The sequence below is a fragment of the Equus caballus genome, chromosome 3 (assembly GCF_041296265.1).
Source record: "Equus caballus isolate H_3958 breed thoroughbred chromosome 3, TB-T2T, whole genome shotgun sequence".
Taxonomy (NCBI): Eukaryota; Metazoa; Chordata; class Mammalia; order Perissodactyla; family Equidae; genus Equus; species Equus caballus.
The window spans coordinates 118,745,043-118,768,329 of record NC_091686.1 but is presented as its reverse complement, the minus strand read 5'-3'; the positions used below and the strand labels follow the sequence as shown (position 1 = coordinate 118,768,329).

General features: G+C 40.4%; 1 protein-coding gene across 7 annotated transcripts in view; it reads left to right on the top strand.

Annotated features, from left to right (window-relative positions):
• STX18 (syntaxin 18) overlaps positions 1 to 23,287 on the top strand; it is a 127,548-nt gene that overhangs the window by 1,728 nt on the left and 102,533 nt on the right. Inside the window, exons 1-2 of one of the 7 annotated variants that reach the window (XM_070262713.1) lie at positions 19,714 to 19,810; positions 20,518 to 20,629. The exons of 3 other annotated variants lie outside the window; for them this stretch is intronic. In XM_070262713.1, coding sequence (XP_070118814.1) covers positions 19,740 to 19,810; positions 20,518 to 20,629 — 183 coding nt within the window. In that variant the 5' untranslated portion in view covers positions 19,714 to 19,739. Of the gene's footprint in view, positions 1 to 11,550; positions 11,648 to 19,713; positions 19,811 to 20,517; positions 20,630 to 23,287 lie in introns of those variants that run through there. 3 more of the 7 variants (XM_070262719.1, XM_070262720.1, XM_023638361.2) reach the window with 3 other exon arrangements.

Genomic DNA, 23,287 nt, shown 5'->3' with positions numbered 1-23,287 from the left:
ACTGTCTCAGAATAACACAACTTAAAAGGAGTGGTGGGGGAGACAGACGTAGTAACAAAACAAGTGCCATACAGCCTTCTAGATGTTGTATAGGGCACAGAGGAGAATGCGGTCACTTCTACCGGAGGGCCGACAAAGGTTCAGTAGGGGCGATGATGCCTGAAATAAATCTCGAAAGTAGAGTAGTTGGTTCCAGTGCAGACAGCGTGAAGAAGGGCATCTCAGGCTGAGAGAAGAGTATGCAGGAAGATGTGGAAACCGGTCATTTTGATGCTCATTTTAGCTGATTTATATGTGCTCAATGCATGTCTACCCATTAAATTACAAATTAGACAGTAATGACATTTTAGATTTTTTTTGAGGAATTTATATTATCTGAGCTACTTCAAATAATGATGAATATGCCACTTTGCAATGTTAATGAATTGGTATGATAAGCATTTGAGTGTGGCTGACATATGGGACGCTCAGGAAAATTGGACTAGAGTGGTAGGCGAGGGGACATCTTGAAGGGCCTTCTCACTGTGCGGAGTTTGGACTTGGCCCTGTAGGCATTCAGATGTTGTGTGGTAGAGAGAGCACTAGAGAAGGAACCAAGGGACCAGGTTGTTGTCTTAATCCTGCAACTATTAGCCATGATATTATTAAGCAAGTTTTATGGCCTTAATTAATTTACTTGGAAATGGTCTCCTCCTTTTTTCCCCTCCTTAAACAGCAGAAGACTTTTAGAAAACTACATTGATCCTCCTACATGTGGTAGATCAAGGAAGGAGCTTCTCGGGTTGAAATGAGAGGGAGGGGAACCAGGACTTCTCCCTCCTGTTCCTCGCAGTCTGGCCCAGGCTGTTCTGAGGTTCCTCCTTTGGAACTGTGTATGAAGATCACAGTTTTTTTGGAGGACCCTTTCTAACTCTGAAATCACTGATTTGTTAACACTGTGCTAACTTTGGGTCCTGCTTGGGAATAGGGGCTTTGGGAGTGGTGGGGACAGGAAGCATCGTTGGGTTGGCCAGCCTGATGGAGAGCCCTGCGATCGCTTAGGCCTTAGGCCTCTTCCTGAGTGGTGAGGATGTGCTTTAGGCCTTTGAGTTAATGGGCCTCAGGGCCAGTCACAGGACCCTGGGTGCTGAGTGCCCTGTCGCTGGAGGTAACTGAACAGGGATGACTGCTTGTCAGAGGTGTTCAAGAATAGCTCTGTGCTTTTGTCGGAGGGTTAGATGCATGCCATTGAAAGTTCCACTTCTGATATTTAATGACGTGGCTAGGTGTCAAGGCTTGGAGAGTCTGTTCAGCAGAGACATGGGCTGTGTTGTTCGGGGCCACCGCCCACCTGACATAGGCAACACGTGCATTCTTTTGAGGAATTTTGATTTTATGTTGCAGTTGCTTTATGTATTACCTCTTGTTCTTGCAGCCACTTCTCTGACTCGTGGAGAATTTAACTAGTATAGAGCTAGTGAGGGTGTCCTGTGCTCTTAACCACAGTCAGATGTGTCAAAAGTCTGGCAGTTATTTTGTTTGGCCTGCATTCCTTGTACATAAAACTCTGGTCAATACTAGGAGGACATATTCTGGTTCAGGTTGAGCCCTGGTTGTCAGACCTCAGGAAATGTAGCAAGTTGTAGTGATGCCTTTTCTTGAAATTTGTCCTTGAGGCAATTTACTGTCATTTCTAGGGTACATTTACCTAGTTTAATCCAGAGCTTCCTGTTCCTCATTTTGGACAGAACGTATTCCTGATGTCAGATTTCTACCTCACTGAATTGTTGTAGAGGTTATATTAAGTTTAATAAAACTGTGTTGAAACTAGGTCTTTTATTTTTCCCACAACTGGTTTCTTCTGTATCATTCCTTTAAATATTTAACTGTTATGCTCAATTTTGTTGAATTTATATATACTCAGTGCATGTCTATCCATTAAATTACAAACAAACTAGACAGTAACAACATTTCAGATTTTTGGAGGAGGAATTATCATATGTGAAGAACTCCAAACACTGGTGAATATGCCACTTTGCATGGGAGCGTGCTTAGTTAACCCATTTGGACTGTGGGACTAATGGGGACGTTGGGAGTGGAAAGAGAACCAGGGCTGGAATTTAGAAGACTTGGGTTGGAATCTGGATTCTGCTACTTGGAAGTGGGTGACTTGGCTGAGTCCTCTTACCTGAGTCTCATTTTCCATTTCTATAAAATGGGTATGTATCATAATACCCTACTTAACTGATAAGCCCATTATTAGGATCTTGTGAGACCATGTATATATCACGAAGAGCCATACTGATTGTTATTGTTCCCCTTCACCTCTTACCCTACCTATTTAGATAGATTTTCATCAGTGGCTCCAAGCGATATTCCCTAAACCACTTAGATTTGTTGTACTTTCATTCCTTGCTTGCAAAGGGGAACCGAGTAAGTGCATAAAGGAATCAGTGAAATCCTGTGCAGGTACTGATAGCATCGATAGTGGAGACAACAGCATCCTTGTGTCAAGGTGCAGTGGCAAATGTGTGGAAGGACTTTCCTCACACCTTCTCTCTCCCTCCCTGTGATCCTGGAAGCCAGTGCTGATTTCCCAGTAGACCTGTATAGCTTAGAATTCTTTACAGCCTCCTACCTCAGGTAGCCATTGGGCCTGACGTTCAAGTTGAAATCTGCTTGACATCCTACCTGACGTATAGTGAAAATAGAATCTGTGTGGCTGAAGCACAACCATTGACTTTCTCCTGGAAGTGCCTAAAAGCATCTTGAGTTCATGTTGTTCAGGCTTCTCATTTTGCAGTCGGGAACACTGAGGTGTAAGTGAAATGGCTTGCCCAGAGTCATAATAGCTGAGGTCATAGAACAGAGCCGAGGTAGAAGCCAGGTCCTTTGACCCCTGTTTATTTCCCCCCCATATCCTCCTACCTTAAATTTCCACCATAATTTTAATTCTTTGGATTTTTTCTTTTTGCTCTAAGTAGAGCTGTTTAACTTTATTTCTTTTTTTTTTCTTTTGGCTTTTGAATGGCAGTGAATTTCTTCTTGAGTTAATACAGAATTCATAACTGGATACTGAAAGGGATTTAGAGCAGAAAGACCTGAATTTGAATGCCTCTTACTTACTATATGAATTTGAATGTCTCTTAATGTATGAACTTGGGCAAGTTACTTAACCTTAGTTTTGTCACTTCTAAAACAGAATAAATAATAGCAACCTTTAAGATTGTTAAGCAGAGGAAATGAGAAAAGATGCAAATGCCTGCATGAGTGTGAATTCTTTTGATTGTGAGTAACAGTAATCAAATGTGAACTAACCTGAGCAAAATGGGAATGTTTTGACTTACATAACTGGAAAACACAAATGAAACTTCTTTCTCTAGCACTTATCCATAAAACCCTGGGATAGGACTCTGGTTGCTTCTGCTTGGATCCTGAGTCCTCATTATGGCATCAGAGGGATAAGATTCTTCAAATGGTCAGGACATATGTCCACCCCAATATGTGGCCAACAGGTGGGTTGGGTACTATGATTGTCATGCCACTAGAACCTTGTGAAAAGGAGTGCTATGTCTAGGAGTAGGGAGTACGGATGCTGGGCAGGCAGAAGCAACAGAAATGCTCCTCACAGGGCCTAGCACCGTGCCTGACCTGCCTCCACCTGACCTACCTGGTTGTCTTCAACTCGGGGGAATGAAAAACTAGAATTGTGGGAGTTTGTAATGACAGGCTTTGGGTGTGGGAATGTGTCTGGAGGCCTCATGATGGCGGCTCTTCCATTTTCTTACTGATTTATAAAGGTGACAGAGGCCAGGGAAAGTGCTACACAGGAAACCAAGACCCCTCTAAGAAGCCAAACGATGTGTCCAGGGGGCAGCGGGGCCAATGAACAGCATTGAGCAGGACATCAGGAAACCTGAGTTGTAGCCTAAGGTCTGCTGTTAAATGGGCAGGCCATGCCATCTTTCTGGGCCTCAGTTTCCACATTGGTAAAACTGAGAACTTAGACTAGATAACTGGAACGATCTCTTTTAAAGCAAAGATGTTTTGATTACATATAAGATGATGACAACCCTGGGTTGTTGGGAATTCTATTTTCAAATTAGGCATGCAGATGAATTTTTCTTTGTTTATTATACATTGCTTTTGTGGAAGCTAAATGCCATTTATTTTTATTTTTTTAGGAATTGATTATCTTGTATTCCTGGCTAAAATTCATAATTCTTACAGTGACCAAAGCCAGATGATGTGGTCCCTGCTGCCCCTCTGACCTCACCTCCTCTCCCGGTCCTCGTACTTCACTCCGGCTGCCCTAGCCTCTGTGCTTTTATCACACGCGCCAGGCACATTCCTACCTCCGACCTTTGTGTTTGTTGCTCCCTCTGCCTGGAACACTTTTTCCCCAGATTCCACATTGTTTGCTCTTCAGGTCTTTGCTTTAGTGTATTTAGTGCTTTAGTGAGACCTTCCTCAACTGCCCCGTAGAAAGTAGCATCCTTCTTCTGTCCCTTACCCTGCTTTGTTCTTTTCATTAGCTAACATATCATGTATCCATTTACTTATTGTTTCTCCCCTAGAATATAGGCTTCATGAAAACAAAGACTCTGTGTTGTCCAGCACTGAGTCCATAGGTTCTAGAACAGTGCAAGGCATAAGCACTCAGTACATACTTCCTGGATTAAGGGATGAGTGTTCATCTACTGTGTCACTTTGCTTTCTGTTTTGGAGCTAGTTGATCTCTGTCCAGGGCTCCTTCCAGTTCTAGAAATGTGTGATCTTAACATGATTCCTTATTATTGCCGAACATACATTTGCAGTTAGTCCAGTATCTGGAGTAAACATTAAATAAATAGTAGCTTCTATTTTATTAGTAAGACTCAGTTTCTACTTCAATGAGTCTACAGTCTAGTGGAGAAACAAACACATAAATAGTACAACAACTCAGGTATGAGTGACAGCTGTAATTCTCCCAGCATTGATTCCCCAGGTCCTCCTTGATTTCCTTCTGAGACAGTGTTGACCTTGTGTGCCAATGTTGGGCCCCAGAGTTTGAGCTGGGACCACCTGGATTATTATCCAGAGTAGCTGGAAATAGACTTTATCCAGGAACTGACTATAATCCTACTTAAACGAGGTATCAGTCGAGGGAGCATGGTTCAGAGAAGCCATATCAGGCAACAGGTTCCAAGAGTCAGTGAGAAGCTGGAGATAGGCCAAACAGTACAGGAATAGATCAGGAAACAAAGTAGGTTTAGGATGTAGGCTGTGAACAGAGCATGAGTGTGTTGGATTATATAGATTTTTTTTTGTTGTTGTTATTAATGCAGAAACCTTTTTGCAATGAAATAAGGAACAGCTTTGGCTAAGGCTGGGGTGAGGGGCTGGGAAGAGAGAGGCTCATTAGCCAGCCTGCCTCTCTACCACCCTCCCTCTTTTCCTTTGGAGCCCCGTTAGAACCAGCCACAGGGCTCAGAGACGCAGGTCAGAAACCACTGCATGAATATTCTCCAAGGCCTCTTTGAGCTTCTTGATGCTGTTTTTATGGGTTATGATAACTGAGCATATACTGTAAGCAGGACTCAGTGCTAGAGAGTTTTCATGATAGTAATAGTGAGCTCTTTGTGGGGATTGCACTTCTAAATGGTTCCCAGGACTTATGAAGACTGCAACTTTTGAAATTACATTTATTCAATAATTGGTTTATTCCATTATCCTGTAAGCACTGAACACCTGACATGTGTCAGGCATTGTGAGGACACAAAAAACTATGAGACATATGTCGCAGCTCTTTGAAGATACAGATAAAGAATAGCTAAATCTCCTCGAGGGGGAATCAGTGGAAACCTTGGAGAGAAGGTGGTGATCAGATTGGACCTTGAAGGACAAGAACCATGCCACCAGACCCAGGAAGGGGGGTAGGTCACATTCCTGGCAGAGGGAATAGTGTAAGCAAGGGCACTGATGCAAAACAGTAGGGCGATTGGGGCGAGAGAGGAGTGATGAGTGGCTGGAGCCCTTTTCTGGAGGAGGCCTGGGTGAGGGCAGAGTGGCAGGAGATGAGGCTGTGCTGCATTGGGTTAGAGCAGGAGTTGGCCAACTTTGGCCGACAGGTCAAATCTGGCCCACTGCTTATTTTTATAAGTGAGGTTTGTATTGGCACGTGACCACACTCATTTGTTTACATATAGGCCGTGGATGCCTTTATGCTATCATGGCGGAGTTGTAGCCTGCAAAGCCTAAAATATTTACTATCTGGCCTTTTAGAGAAAAAGTTTGTCAATCCTTGGGTGAGAGCCTTGTCAGCAGTGCTGAGGAGTTTGGACTTTATGCTCTGAACTGTGCAAACAGCGGCAGGAAAGGATTGTGTTTGTATTTTAAAATCACCAATATTGAAGATGGGTTTGGAGTGTAATAAGACTGGCATAGAAGAGCTAATTAGTAGGCTGTTGGAGTAATCCAGGTGACAGCTGATGAGCTGGGCCAGTAGGACTGGACAGCAGGAGTGCATTGATGACACAGATGCCAGAGGAGGGGGACCCAACAAACTGTAGCAGGTAATGGGGCTGGAAAGAGGGAGAGACACCAGTCCCAGATTTCTGGTGGGAAAGTTAACTGGTGATAGATATCACATTTTTGTCAAAGTTAGGGTAGAATGCCAGCTACTCCTGCCTTCTTGCCCAGTTCTAAATAGTAGAGAAGAGATCCAAGGTGCCTAAAGGACAGTGGTGTTTTATTAAGACAGCAGGTGGTGGGTAACTCCCCAGTGGCAGTGCTGGTACACCTAGATTGGAGAGCATAGCTGGAACCCAATGGGGTCCTCCAACTTTGTTGTATTTAGATCTTGGAGACAGTTGAGTCTGTAACATAGATACCGAGTACATATGCCTAGCCAGCTACGTGGGGATTTGAGACATGCCTCACAAACCCAGCAAACACTGGGCTGGGCCTTATTATGGTGAGAAATACAAGGCAATCCCACCCCACTAGACTGAAGATGGGGCTGGAGACTCAGTAGGGCCCATTGAGATGCCGAGTTCTTATGCAGAGTTCTGTTCTTCTCCGTTGTGCTTTCTTTATTCTTTCTTTATTCTTGTGATTGTGTCACATATTGTAGAAGTGTGATTCGCAGGGATAGTCAGTTGATTTTCTCCTTCATTCTAAGAAAAATTTGGAATGAGTCAAAGAGTCGAAACTTTCTTCAGTTTCTAGTGGGCAGGTGACCAACAGTTCAGTGTTGGATACTTCCAGTAGTTCAGTTCACCTACTAGGATAGGGCTGCTGAAACAGGTCCCCTAAGGGTGGCATTTTTAATGAATTCTTCCTGCCCAGGGTCTGGTTCTGTCTTGCAGGCTTGAGAACCAGATTTGTCAGCATACTGAGGGTAGAATCATCTGTTGGGACAGATCTCAACCAAGCTCACATCAGCTTGTGTAAAAGGCCCAATACCAGTTTGTTCATCTACTTTGAGCACTACAACTAATATTCAGGAGGATATAAATTTTGGAAAATCTACTATTATTATTATTATTATTATTTTTTAGGAAGATTAGCCCTGAGCTAACATCTGCCGCCAATCCTCCTGAGGAAGACTGGCCCTGAGCTAACCTCCGTGCCCATCTTCCTCTACTTTATATGTGGGACGCCTACCACAGCACGGCCTGTCAAGCGGTGCCATGTCCACACCTGGGACCCTAACCGGTGAACCCGGGGCCACCAAAGCGGAACTTGTGAACTTAACTGCTGCGCCACCGGGCTGGCCCCGGAAAATCTGTTATTTTTGAGCTTCTGCTATAGGTTAGGAACTCTCCTAAGGACTTTACGTAGCTGATCTCATTTCATTTTTCTCTTTTTTGGGGGGATAGAATTATTATTAAGTGATTTTTACAATATCGATCATATTATGAATAATGTTCTAGAATTCATACAAACTTGACGTTTGACGTTTCTTGTCCCGTGGAAATCCATGTGGGCTCCCTCTGGTGGGCGAAGTATCAGTGAAGTCTACAGTGGTTAATTCGGGCTTGTATTGTGAAAAACTTAGGATGTTTAAAACATGCTAGGTTTAAAATTGACTTAAAAAGAGGCCCCTTCAGAATTCTTCTAAAAGAAAGTGAATAAACCAGAGGAATGAAAGTATCATGTGTTGAAAGAACTCATAATACAGATATGAAAAGCTTGCAGCAAAGTCATTATTTTAAACTCAATAGTACTTTTTTGTTCCTGACTTTTAGATTCTCTAGTCTATAAATATTAGTTTGCCAGCTCCTTCTTGTCACACTCTAACATATGCCTAGTTATCACAATTTCCTTATGGGGTTCATAAATTATATTTAACTGAGAGAGTGAGTCTTGTCATTTGATAATATTGTACAAATGCTTGTTCTCTTTTTAGAGAGAGAAGAAAACCCTGGTAAAATGAACATTTGCCTGTCATAGTCTAAGTAGAAGTGACGGCCTGCAGCATATCTTGACTCGGAGAAATTGAGAACGGGATTAAAAAGCATAAATTTCAAATTACAAATACTTTTGGACTTTGCCAATAGTTAACTATGTGATCTTGGAGAACTCACCTAACCTCTTTTTTTCTCTCATTTTTCATGTTTGTTTAACGAAGGGCGTTGACTAGATGATCCTTAAGGACCTTTCAGCAGGGTGGTCTCATGATTTGGTTCTCTTCTTTCTGAAAGTCCCAGGATATATTTTTACATGCTTTTTGTAATGGTAACTGCTCAATGCCTTGTGAAATTCGCCCCACCCCCCAGCCCCCCACAAGTTCCTGTGTACTCAGAATTTTTCACCTCTATTAAAAAATGAGTTTGTTTTTCAAAGTTGGCATTTGGTATGTTTCCACAAATGTATTTGATTTAATAGAGATTATAGGCTTTTATAATGGACTCTTATCAGCGGGACATGTTTTTGAAGTTGACTAATTTTAAAATCTGATTATAAAAGTAGTAAGTGCTCATTAAACATAATAAAGAAGAAAATAAAGTTCACATGTAGTACTACTGGCCAGAAATAGTCACTCTTACAATTTTGATGTATGTCTTTTCAGAGATTTTTCCTGGTAAACAAAAACCATTTTTCTACAATGCTGTTATGTAGCCCCTCTCTTTTTTTCATTTTTTGCCTTTTTTTACTTGACAGTATGTTGTGAACATTTTTTTATGTCAGTACATCTTGTTGTGTGTCACTGATTTATTTGGCTGCATAGCCATTAAAAATAATATCACATAACTTATTTACCTGAACCGCTATTGAAAGATATTTAGGCCACTTTCAGTTTATTACTATTTTAAACAAACACTATACTTATACCTAATTTGTTTCAAATTTATAATCTCTTAAAAGGGCAAAAATATATATAAATTCACTTTACCTGTTTTCTGTTTAATCTTTTCTCTGATATAAAAAACTGGATGTCCTAATGTATATGAAAAAAAATCCCTAATTTTTTGGAAAGTGTTAAGTGTATTAGAATTTATTATCAGTGCTGGAGGAGTGTAGAAAAGGGGATGATAATTAGGGGCAGACTAGTCAGGAATGCTTGTATGTGCAGCAGAGCCTTGAAGAGCTAGTAAGGTTGGAGAGGTGGCCAGCAGAACGTCATGTATTTCAATGGCAGTGAGGAAACTGGCTGAGCAGGTGCCTCTGTGAGCAGTGTGAATCCACGTGGGGAGGTACTTCATGGCCTGGTTACAGAAGGCCTCCAGAGCTTTTGTACAAGATACTGTACAAAAATCGGTGGCCATCTTCTATCTAATTAATGACCACTTAAAATCTAATGAAAACATTTACAATAGTAACAAAAATCATTTCTAGAAATAACCTTAAAAAGAAATGTGCATGTCCCATTTGAAGAAAACTTCAAAATTTCGTAGAGAGATATAGAAGACTTGAATAAATAGAAACATATATTGTGTACCTGGAAGGGAAGAAAAGTGTGTAAAGACGTGAGTTGGGATGTGAGGGCAATCTGGCCGCAACAGCTGTCACGCCATTGATCGCCAGGGTTGATTCGGCTGATCCGGCTGGCCAGGCCAGCGTCCCGTTCCTCCCTCACGGGTGCATGCCTCTGTAAGCTGCACGCTCGGTAGAAGAGGACTACCTTCTCCCATGGGGCAGGACTGTTCTTCGCTCAGGGGTTATGCGAGTAGCTGCTCCCCCTGCTAGAACCTCCAGACAAGCTCTCAAGACATCAGTTATTCATAAAGAAATTTGCAGCTTTAATCAGAATTCCACAGAACTTTTTTGAGAGGAACGTGAAAGTAGTTCTGAAATTCATCTAGAAAAAAAGGGATGGGAATAGCTAATTAGTTTTCGAAGAAGAATGGAAGGGGGTGTGTGTTGGGTGAGAATATTAGCCTTACCTGATATTGAAATATTTTAAATATGCATTTGTGGGTCAATCAGTGAAGCCTATTAGGCCAGGTGTGTGTGTAACTTTTGTCTTGATAAGGGAGGCACTGTAAATCAGTAAGAAAAAGGTTTATTCAGTAATGATTTGGGGATAATTGGTTAGCATTAGGGGGAAAAAAAGGTTTTTTTTTAGGTCCCTATCTCAGTGTACACACATTGAAATAAATTTTTAGATGGACTAAAGATTTCATTGTGAAAGCAAAACTGAAGAAAATGAAAATGAATATTGACCTATCTTCTAGAAGTGGGAGGTCTTTCTGAGTTTAAAAATTAGCAGCAGTAGTCTTAATAGTTACAGTGATGATTTTGATGATAGTGATGGCAGCTATCACAAGTACTTCACACAGTGACACTATAGCATTATTCCCAAGTACAGGGAAACTGTGAGGTAAATTTGGCACTGAAGAGTATGTCATGACCTGAGAAGAATTGCTTCTCAGATTGGGTTGAAAAAGCTACTACCAAAACCAGATACAATTAAAACTGTGTGTACAAATTCAAAAAACTCTAGGCATGGAAATACTGATGATTAGAAGGGAATACACCAAAAATGTTAACAATGGCCATTTTTAGGGGCTAGGACTATGGATGATTCCTTTTCCTGCTTCTGTCGTTCTGAATTTCTTTAAAGAGCACATATTACTTTTGAGATGAAAATCAAAACAGAACAAGAAAAACTCCTGGCAGATGAGTTTTTAATTGCGGTAGTAGGAAGTGGAAAAGAATTAATATCTTTTGATTAGAAAAATGTCATAAGTAAGCAGTATCTAATTATATATTAAATGCACAATGGAGGGGGCCCCTATTTAAAGGAAGTCTGGGGTAAAAGCTTTTGTAAAGGGAGTAATTTTCCTGTAACTCAGCTGGGTTTTCAATTCAGACTTTCTTAACCTATACAAGAAAATCATCCACAAATGTTGCATTGATGTCTTAGCTCTCTGGTTGTCATTCTAAAAATAATAAACTGTAATAATAGCTACCACTTGTTGAGCACCTAGTCTATCTGGCACTGCTAAAATAAAAGCTTTATAATTTAGTTGACTATCCTTGCAAGTAAGATTCCTTTACTCATGAAGAAGCTGAGGTTCAGAAGGTTACGTGACCTGCCCAGGACGATGTAATAATGATGAGCATGCACGCCGTGTTCCCCAGGTTGCCTGCTGCCTCTCCAGGCTCCGAATGCACGGCTGTGCACATGGCAAGTGCTGTCCCAGGACTTTGGAGCTGCGCTCCACTTGGCATTCCACAGGTCAGATCTCTGGTGATTTCCTCCTTGGTGTGTTGTCGTATATCATCTGCTGTCTTTAGGAGTGTATTTTGGTACACAAATCATATATATTTGAAAGTGCCTGACTAGCTCTGGGGAAATACAGCTGCCTCCATACCAAACTTTTTAAAAAATCAACAATTACCTAGTGACCGTACATTTCTTATAGATAGTGTTGAGGTATGCTTTTGGGGAAAAGGGAAAAAGGTTTGTGGTTTTAGTTAGTAAAGTTATTGAGAAGGAAGGAGACCCAAATTATACATTTGAAAAAGTATAATTCTCTTTTCTGTTTTTGGGGCACTAGTTTGTTATTTTATTTGTTCATTCAACAGTCAGTCTCATGGAGAACTCTGGAGCTGAGATGACTTTTCAGAATTGCCAGGTGAGGCAAGGGGCCAGGCTTTTAAAACCACTGCATGTGGGCTTCGCTCAGGGAAGGGCCATAACTTCCGGTGAGGCCGCTTCTTTCTGCTGATAGCAGTGGCTTGAGATGGACTCAGCTGTGAGCCATCAGCAGGCAGCTCTCCTGGAAGCTGGGGGAATGAGGGCCTCCATCCTGAAGGCACTTCTGCCTCACTGCCTTTTAGGGGTGTTGTGAGGACTGAATGAGACACTATACGTAACGCTGCCAGCGTTGTATCTGGTACATTGTAGATACTTATCAAATGGCGGCGACTTTATTGTCGGCTTATATTTATTGAGTATCTACCTAGGAGTAAGGAAGACACTTTGATTGCTCTTTGGGATAGAAAGATGAGATTTTCTTCTGGCCATCAATATGCTTACATTCTAGAAGTGGGAGTCATTCATTCATTCATTCAATAAATATTTATTGAGCATCAGCTGTAGGCTATGTACTGTGTTTGGCCCTGAGGAGAGAGCAAAGGCAACACAGACAAAATCTCTGTTTTCATGGAATTTATAGTCTAATGGGAAACTTACAGTAAACAAGTAAACACATACATAAAAATACTTTGGTAATGATAAATATAAGTGTATGACATACTCGTAAGTGCTTATGGAAGTCTTCAAAAGAGGAACTTTGAGAAATCAGAGGACAACGAGATTACTTCTGGATGAGGTTGAGGGAAGACTTCATGGAATAGGTGACATTTAGGTGGGCCTTACAGATTTTCCACACGTGGAAATGGAGAGAAGAGAAGCAGGACAGGAATACATGACAAAGGCTCCAAGGGTGGGAAAGCACAGGCTGGTACAATCTGCTGAGAAAAGGTCAGTTGAAGTGAAAGGAGTGTGAGAAGTAGGTAATGGGATGTGCCATATGTTATCCCTTGGCCCTTCCGGATCTACTTTCTACTCTTTCCATCTGCTTTGGCCCTAGGAGGCTGATCTTTATGGAGCGCGTGGTTGGGTTTCCTTGCTTTCCAGCTTCTGATTAGTTCAGTCAATGGGAAGCTCCAGCAGGAGATAACAGGGCTGGAAGAGAGAGGGGTTGGTTTGAGAACTGGGCAGAGGCTTTGCATGCACAGTCGGTGACTCGGGTTAGGTGTCTGCCGCATCCGTAGAATTTTTCCCTGTGTGCGTCAAGCGTCCCGGGGGTCTGGATGGGTTTAGCCGATCGGCTGGCTCCAGCGAGGTACCCGTAGGTCTGGGTGCTAATAGACAGGCTGGCACTGCAGCCCCGCGCAGGAGTGACCCTGGAAGACAGTGCCAAAGGCAATTCCTCCTCCTGGCAGAACTTTGGATAATTCATCTCTGCCTTTTTCTTTAAGATGGTTTTTATAGGAGATATATTTCTCTCTCTCTTTTCTAGCTCGAAATTGCAGTAGGGAAAAGTCGAGAGTTTTAGACTCCTAGTGATGTGACAGTTCATACTTTTCTTCCAGATATGACCTGAAAGGTTAGAGGTGGTAAGTGGCTCTTGTGGCATTTTGACTGTAAGTCTGAACTGGAAGGGAATCTGTAACCCATTATCAGATTCTGAATTAAGTTGCCTTGTCCTTCTCCTGTTTTTGTTTCAGTGGAAATGTGTGTTTTTATTCCGTCAGTGGACAGTTTATATACCTAACATACCTAATATTAAAAGGGAATTATATAATGAATACTTGATGTGAAAGGGACTAGTTAAATACTTCAACTCCAAGGGATTCCATTAAAGTAATAAGGAAATTATGTTTAATTTTAAATGGTAGAAAGATTTTTTAATGTTATCGCTATTAAGCATGTATTACACACACTCAGCTCAATTTTTGCAAATGAATTCCCAAAGCACAATTCATCTTTATGCAGGTGGAAAGGAAATATTCTTGCAAAATAGGTAGTTGGATGTCATCTTCTGAACTGTGGAGAGAAGCATACTTTTCCAAAGAATAGAATGTGATGGTTGATTGGAAACTTTTGGAGTTACAGGCTTTTAGCTCTACCTCTTGAAATAAGAAAATATATATAAATGGGTCCCCAGATGAAGGCATGGTGGGGTACTTTATAGCCCTAATTGACTCCAGACATAGAGGCCGTGATTTGTAAGCAAGCAGTGACAAGAGGAAGTTAAATCAAAATTAAATTAAGGGAAGGAAGAAAAAAAAGAGATATCAAGGAGAGGTGATGAATTTTCTGAAAGCTTCTAAATACCTATCTGTGGGTAAGTGGGAAATCTGGGAATATATCTCAGTTATGTCAAAGGATGAAATCTGGAAACATTTCGGTCCTAAAACAGACCTTCCTTCTCTCTTTTTTAAAGGTCTTTTTTCTATTTACTTGGTACCGTTCAGTCATTATAGGCATATTTGCTTCTATGCTTTTCCGTGGCTCAACTGGCAGTGAAAATCAGTATCTCCCATGATACACATGAGGTGATATTTTGGGAGGATTGCTGTTTCTGTTTACATGTTTTGACATTTTGTCATGTTCCAGCTTGTGTAAATACATTTCCAGGAATTAGAGCCTACCAGATGCTTCTCTGCAGTGACCACCATGTTTGCAGTTGTCTCAGTCCCCCTTTTCCTGGCCTCCCCTCTTCAGTTAATTCTCAGGCCCAAGAGGTCAGGGACTGTGTCCCACTGCTCGCTACAGCACAGAGCACAGTGCAGAGTTCAACACGTATTTGCCAGGTGAGTTAAGTGAATAAATGCCTTGTGCTTCCTCTCTTTCTCATTCATCCCACTGCGACCAGGTGGGTTCAGAAGCTCACTTTCTTAAGCCTGAGCTGATGCAGCAACACTGAGCCCTCTGTCTGCCTCTGAGCCAAGCCACTGTGCAGAAAATGCTGCTTTCAAATGTTACTTTGCTCAAAAGCGTTCAGTTACTGTTCATCCCCCATAAGACAAATTCTTAGTTATCTGGCCGGTATTCAAAGGTCTTTATAAAGCTAGGCCTATCCACTTTTCCGGTTTTACACCCTACTCTTCCTCCCATCATCCCAACAGCTTTAACCAAGCTACTCTATTCACAGCCTCCTTTGCTTTCTTGTCTCCTTATTTGGCTCCTGCTGTATCTTTTGCTTGAATGGCTCTCTCCTTCACTTACTCAAATTCTACCCATTCTATCCTACACTAGTCTCCTGTTGGATTCAAAGCATTTGCTGCTTGTATTACTCATTAAGCAAGGAACTTAACGTGTGGCTTGTGACAGCCTTTGCATTGTTGTTTTGTGTTGTTATTTAATGATGGCATGGTTGCTTAACTTTCCAAGTGCTGTTGTGCTGTCTCCCAAACTATATCGTTTACCTTTGGGCATGCGGGCTGGAAAACAGAAGGGAGGGCTCTGATTTGCTGCTTCTTTGTATTCCTCTTGGCGGCTCTTGTGGCTAGTGCCGCAGCCTTTACACAGAGCAGTCCCCACATCTTAATCATCTTTGTACCAGTTCCTGGCACTGCGCCTGGCCCATAGTAGGGATTCAGTACATGGTGTGTCAATAAATAAGTAGAAGACATGCTCAAATATTTGTTTACTAGTTTGACCTCAAACTAAGCTAATCAACATAGGTGAGTTTTCCATCTTTTAAAAGTGATAAAAATCCAGTTTTTCATTTAGCTTTTTTCCGTCATTAACAGTTCTCCGTCAAGTGCTTCTTCCTCTTGCCGTCCTCAGCTTCTCGCTGAAATGTGAGTCAGTTTCCTCTAATTCTCCTCCCTGTGAAATTGGAGAGCAGCTCTTTAGTCACCTGCTTATAAAGAACCCTTCAACAACTTAATTTGCCTCTAGGACTTGCTTTCTTCAGATTAAGTTGTCTCAAAGCCTTTTCTTTTTCTCATAAAGGCCTTTTCAAAAACAAACATTCGTTATTTTTTAATTTCTTTTTCTAGCTCATCATAAAACTTTATTCTTTTCATAAATGTACTGCAGGATACCCCTGTAAGGGCCTGATTAATGCTGTCTGGAAGGGAAGGCATCTTGAGTCTTATTCCCTTATTTGTGTTTTGGAGTATTCTCTTGACGTTTCTTGTTTCCAAGCCTATCAGATTTAACTTGCGGTCCACTCTCCCCCTCTCCTTTCTTTGTTTTCTTTTTCTGTGCATTTCGTCAAATGTCTAGCTTGATTTTATTCCCACAAACACTAACTTGCTGTATCAAGAGTCTTATGGTTACAAGTTACAGAGAACACAATGCAAATTAGCTTAAATGATCAGAGGAATTTATTGATTTATATCACTGAAAAGTCTAGTGGTAAGACTTAACTTCCGGCATGGCTAGACCCAGGGGACAAAATAGCGTCAGCAAAGGTCCGGCTTTTCCCACTCCCTCTGTCGTGCTTCACGGTATTAGCATCTCCCTTAGGCACCTCTGTGCTCTGGCTTCATGGAAGCTCAAAAGCCGCAGCACTTGTAGATCTCACTGAAGAGAGAGGTTCTTTCCTCGTAGGACTCACTAGAATCTTGGGGTTTCATCATTCTCATTGGCTCCAATTGAGTCATATGCCTAGCCTTAAATCCACCCCTGTCTCCAGAGGGAAAGGATGTACTGCTTAGGTGGGTCTACTTAGGACCAGCTCTGCAGCTGGAGCAGTGGTACTTCCACCCATGCACATGGCAGAGAATCGGGCAAGAATGATTTCCAAAGGAAATTTGGGGAGCTATTCTCAGAAGAAGGAGAACAATGGATGTGGGTGGCCAACAATAGATGTACATTGCACTCAAGGTTGTGCCCTCTCACTCTGCCTTAGACAGATTATTGATACTGCTTTGAACCGAGGGTGTCTCTGAAAATGAATTCTTTATTCACTTACTCACTCACTATTAATTGAGCGTCCAGTGTATGCCAGGCACGCAGCTAGGTATTGGGCATACAAACATGAGTGAGACAGTCCCTGGCTAGGAGAAACACATAGTCTAGTGAAAAGACAGACTAACAGGCAAGTAATTAAAGCATGTTGTAGTAAGTGCTGTTATCAAAATATATATGGACACAGAGGTAGGAGGGGCTAAAGGAGGAGAGCTTCACAGGAGAGGTGAGTTTTGAGCTGAGTTTTGAAGGGTACAAGGGATTTCCCTGGAATAGGAAAGGAAGGATGTTACCCCCAAGGCTGTGGTGAACCAAACAAAGTCTTCAGCAGGGGACTGACAGGATCAGGTGTGGATTTTAGAAAGATCCTTCTCCTCACCAGTGGTAGATTTGGTGGAGGTAAGGAGGCGGACCAGTTGAGCTGTTGCAGTAATCAAGTCTAATCAAGACGCATTGAAGGCCTGAGCTAAGCCAGTGACTATAGCAACAGAGGACAGATTCAAGATATATTGGACAGGATTTGGGACTTGTTAGATGTAGGAGATGAAAATCAGTGGTCTAGATGACTTCAAGGTTTCCATTGTGGGTGACTGGGTGGTCAAGATGGGTTCAGTTTTGTAGTTATTTGAGGTGCCTGCTGAAACCCAGGGGTCACATGTTTATCAGACAGTTGTAAATACGGAAATGGACCTCAGGAAAGGTTTCTAAGCCTGAGATGTAGAGGGGAGAAGATGTAGAGGGGAGACATCAGAGTGTAAATGGAGGGTGAAGCCTTGAGGAAGGAGCGAGGTTGCCCAAGGGGAATTTCAAATAAGAGGACCTTGGAGTAATTCCTGGGGAGAGGCAACATTTGAGAGGCTGGCAGAGGATGAGTCAGAGAAGGGGGCTGTGGAGAAGTTAGGCATATGAGTCCTTCCAGATAACTGACCTCTTCTTACCTTGGTAACGGTAGTGTCCCCTGGGATGGTTTGTGGCATGGTGGTTAAGAGCATGGACTCTGGGCTCTGCTACTTACTGGTGTGTGACTTGTGGGCAAGTTACTTAACCTCATTCCCTGATCTGTATAATGGGAATAAAGTAGTACCTAATTTTGGAGCATTAGATGAGTAAAACACTTTGAAAGTGCTTGGCACATAGGAATTGCTATAAAGTGTTTGATGAATAGAGAAATCAATAATTGCCTGTGGGGGTCCTGCGTTTGTGCATCTGTCTTTCTCTCTGAGCTCATGTACCACTGACCAATTAATCTGAAATCCAAAATGAGTTTACTTGGACTTAAATAATTTACTCTTCTGAATACTCTGGTGGTTCCAATGCAACAGTACAAGTGTCTGACTTCTTGAAGGTTTTCCAGATTATTTACTGGATTATTTTTTTCTACTGGCTATTAATTTTACCTCTGGCTTTGATGCAGTTTTCTTTATTTTTTCCACACTTCACATATTTTTAAATTGTTCCTGATACCTCATAGCATACAGTTTTCTCTTCTTTCTTTCTTTTTTTAAAATTTCCTTCCCCAGAATCATTCCTAAAGTTCTGGAATGCCCAGTCAGTTGCTCCCCTGCATTTTGGTCAGTTTCTGGCGTCTTACTTTTAATCAGGCTACTTTTCTTATCTGTCTGTAGGAATTGGCAATATTTTCAACTCCTTTCCATTATGGTGAGAAATATGAACTTGCTGTCTTTTCTTCTTCCTCTTCCATTTTCCCAAGTAAATGTCTTGAACCACTGATTAGATCTATGTGCCCACAATAACATAAGCAGGCACGAAGCTTAAATCTGATTTAAAGGAGTATTGTATAGAGTCTGTTACTCCATTAAAGTATTTTAGAATCTAGATTAAAATAGAACAGTATTCAGGGTATGAGTATGTTGCGGAATCTCTAACACTCATCATGAGTGTTCATTTTTAAATAATTGGGTGGGTCACTTTTTTATTTATTATGAACACAAACACTGATGCTAACAACTGACATGTGAAAGGAAAACAGGCGATAGTGATGAAAACCATTTAATGATTAGTGAGGAAACAAATACTGTTTAATGAAAATAAAAACCATGTCTAAAGGGCCTAATGCTGACTTTTGGAAATATAACCATGTTGCGGTCTGTTGTGTACCCTCTGTCCTGTACAGTAGATATTGTTTAAAATTGCTTGGGAACTGGAGCTTGCAATTGTGCGTCTGGAATGTCCTGCAGATAATTAAGTTGTGGTCAGGCTTTGGAAAAATAAAAAGTTCTCGAACTATGATTTTATAAACATGCTACAATAACATTTCTTTATATTTAACAGTTTCTTATAGAAAGCTGATACTCTCATGAGGCATTGATTAAAGGTAAAACATCAAGAAAGAAAAAATATTAAATTAAAACTTCACTTAGGATGTTGACAGTTGGCTTGTAATATTAAACAGATGTCTATGTTCCTGGGGATATTCTTCTTTCTGAACTGAATTGCTAAGTTGTATTTTTTTTTAATGACAACTACAAATTTTTGATCAGTTAATAATTTTAAATGCCCTTTCTACAATCTTCTGTATTCGAACTTCATCTGTAGTTTGAGCCCTCTCAATGATATAATGATCAGTGAAACCTTTGCTGCCTCTCCTAAAGTCTTTCATTTTCTTCTTCTTTCTTCCCCCCTCTTAAAGCTTAACTGGGCTCTTCTGATTTCATGATGCATTCTTGGAGATTGATTCCTTGAAATAATTTTAGGATCATTGGGTGGAATTCTACCCGTTCAGATTTATGTCTGTAGTTTACTTCCATATAAGTTTCACGTTGGCATTTGAGTGCACCAGTTGACCTACATTGTGGTATTGTGTTTGTGTGGTCAATTGTAAAGGTTTCTTGATCCGTCTGTGTAGCAGCCATGCAGATCGGCCTGTACTCTCATGCTGTGGGGCCAAGGAAATGTCAGTGAGGGGACCAAAGGGAGCCAGGCTGTGGAGCAAAAAGAGATTCAGTAAATTCTTCTTTTTACTTGCAAGGATTTTACCATATTAGGCAAATAGCACCGAGTGCAGTAAGGGCAGTGGGGTGGGATGGGGTGGGGTGGAGGGGTGGAGGGGTGGGTTGGGTGGGTGGGTGGCCTTCGGTGAACGGAGAAGTCGGGTTGGATTTTGTAGGAGGAGGTGAAAATGCTTTCCATCTTCAAATCTATTTGCAAGACTAGATAAATTGTTCATTGTTGTGTTTGGGCTGATGAAATATTTTAAATTCTGAAGATCATTTTAATTTTAAGTCTGACACGTGGACATCTGAAGTTTTCTGAAAGATGTATTTCACTAGGCAGGAGTCTGATTAACCTGGAAGAGCAGTTTAGTTAGTTTGGATAGATTTATTTATCTTGGAACTATGTATTGTTTGCACAGTCTTCTTTTTGGAATCAGTGTTTTTTTTCTCTGCAGATTCCATTTGGGAAGCTCTGATTTGGGGCCTAAGTATATGGAAGGCGTTTCCAATAAACACAAACAAAGGCCGCTAGACTGTCTGAACAAATATAATGACAGATTTTGTCATACAAAACTTTATTTAACCTCAAGAATAATGAATTCATTTTTAGTAGCACACTATTTAAAAGTGACTTTGTTTTTTATGTCTAATAGTAAAAATAGTTTTTAAGTGTCCTATTTCTTAAAGTGTGATTTAGAATCAAAATTTTTTTTTCAGGGGCTGGCCCAGTGGCGCAGCAGTTAAATGTGCATGTTCCACTTTGGCGGCCGGGGTTCGCCTGTTCGGATTCCGGGTGCGGACGTGGCACTGCTTGGCAAGCCATGCTGTGGTAGGGGTCCCACATATAAAGTAGAGGAGGATGGGCACGGATGTTAGCTCAGGGCCAGTCTTCCTCAGAAAAAAGAGGAGGATTGGCAGCAGTTAGCTCAGGGCTAATCTTCCTCAAAAAAAAATAAAATAAAAATAAATTCCATGTGTTTAAAAAAATATTTTTTCATGTAAAAAAGTACATTTTTATATGAAAGGATTTGATGCATATGCATTTCAGGTGTTCAACTCTTATTCCCTAGCTCACTGTTTTAGAATTGTTCTTACTATTTTATTTTTTGTGTGTGTGGAAGGAAGGAGAGCAAATTTCTGTGTACAATGTCTTAGCAGATTTAATCAAATCACTGTCATATTCTTCAAGAAATTTGAGATGCTAATTAGCAAAACCCTTTTGGAAAGAGTTGGGAACACTGAGCTTTGTGCAAAAATACTATATAGGTTTAGCATAATTTGTTACTCCAGAAAGAGCCATCCATTTTAGCTTAAGAATCTGAAAAGCAGTAAAATATATCTGTTAAGGTTTCTATCAGTCAGCTTATTTTGGGGGCTTTGTATTTCATTCCAATTCTCTTCCAATGTTTGCTATAAAGGAGTGTTGTAAATATTTTAAATATGTACATTATATGTGTTAATAATTAATAAGTACATATTAAATAGAGAGTTCTCTCTAACTAGACTTAATAACAGATTTCAGTAGGAAATGCTGTTTCATTTTACCATTATATTACTGCATCGTAAGATAACTCTGTGTAAATGATATTCCTTTATAGAGATTTTGGCTCGGCTCACCAGTCCTAGTTTCAGCATTACGCCTGAGTTAGCAATAAGCTGCTGTGATCAGCTACAGTGAATTGTATTAGGCAGGCCTTCTTTTCTGTGTCAGTGTAGTATTGCAGTTTCTCCCGCCCCCAACTCAGGAAAGCATGGTTTTAGTCTTGTTCTTCAGTTTTAATGTTTAATAACTACCAAGGGGAAAGGGAAAGTGGGAAGTTTTTCAGAGGGATGATGATTAAAGAATTAGACCATTTCATCTTTTAAAAATTTCATTTGATTGTCCCTTTTTTCTGTACGGTGTTTGAATCTTCTCAGCTGTTTCACAGATAATGAATTTGGTTCTGTTAAGGAGATGGGAGTGCACTGCTAGTGTTTGCAGCATGTTCGTTCTGTTAACCATTAATAAAAAAGTTACTGATTTGGGAATGGAAGACACGCATTGGTCCCTAGTGGTCTGAAATGGGAAATGCATCTCCTGAAAATTTCATTAGAACTTTCCATAAAGCTTAACGTTTGATTAGAAAGAAAAATGTTAATAATTTTAGGTAGAATGATTGGCTTATTTAAAATATTCTTTGAGCTACAGTTGAAGTTATTTTTTTAATCTCTTATTGAAAATGGATGAACTACATATAAAAACTTGGTACTAGATTAACACCTGTATTTCAAGCCACTTAGAAAATGGAGGAAAATTCTGTAATTGCTTGTGTAAGTGTAAGTGCTACGTAGAGTGAGGAAAACCTGTGAGAAGTTTTCTCTTTGTCATCTCTGTTGACTTTATCGTGCTTAATTTTCATGAAAATAATGTGTTTGTTACTGTGGTCACACCATGAGTTAGCTTTGGCTTATGTATGATATTTTATTGTCCCTGTCCTGGAAAATTATAATAGTTTTTATGAGGAGTGGTTTGTGGGTTCACACAACCCACTTGGAGTGACATTTACTATAATTCTCTTCTAAAAGGACCATAAAACATCATGTAAATTGTTTAAAAAGGAAAAGGCCTTTTTTGAGAAAGCTTAAGGAGAAATCTTTCCAGGCTTTCTTTTGTTTCTTATAGTCAGTTTCATGATTTTAAGCTCATAATTTATTTAAAGCATTAATGTTAAAAAGTAAAGTGCACGTGTGTGTGAGTGCAGATGCTTGTGAGCTAGAGCGAGGCTACACTGGGGTTGATGCAGAATCATGTATATCAAATGCATTATAATCTTTTAAAATATGTTTTCTGTGACTTTGGAAATGAAATTAAGGAAATTAAGGAAGAAAGAGAGGGAGGGAGGAAGGAAGGGAATAAGAACGGAATTAATTTATAGCGTGTATATCTTTTTTAGAAAACCCTTATGCTCTCTTAAGTAGTTGTTGTGTATCCGTAATTGACATTAAGGTACAATTTTTGGTAACCAGTCTTGTGAAACTCATGTTTAAATTTGCAAATAGATTTACCTAAGGAAACTTCCTTTCTTGGCAGTTTTACCATTTCGGTTGGCTTGTTACTCTATTTATATACACCCTGATGAAGAAGGCATAAAACAGCACAGTAACAAGGCCAAAGTTCTGTCATGGTTTTCTGTACAAATGCCTTATTCTGATATTATCTTGCTTCTGTGTATGAGCTCTGTGGAGAGCAAGGTTGAAAATTGTTAATAATTTTCTACAGTATTTACATGGTACTCTGAGCTTCTAGTCACTTAATACAGATATATCTTATGTTTAGCAAATTGTTATAAGAGAATCCATTTATATGAGAAGTATAAAATAAAGGCAGCTGTTCATTTTGCATAAAGATATAACAAATATATAATAGGTTTAATTTTAAAAACTGCTTCCTTAGTACATGTGAGATTATTATATTTGCCACAACATTTTACAGGAGAACTTATAAATA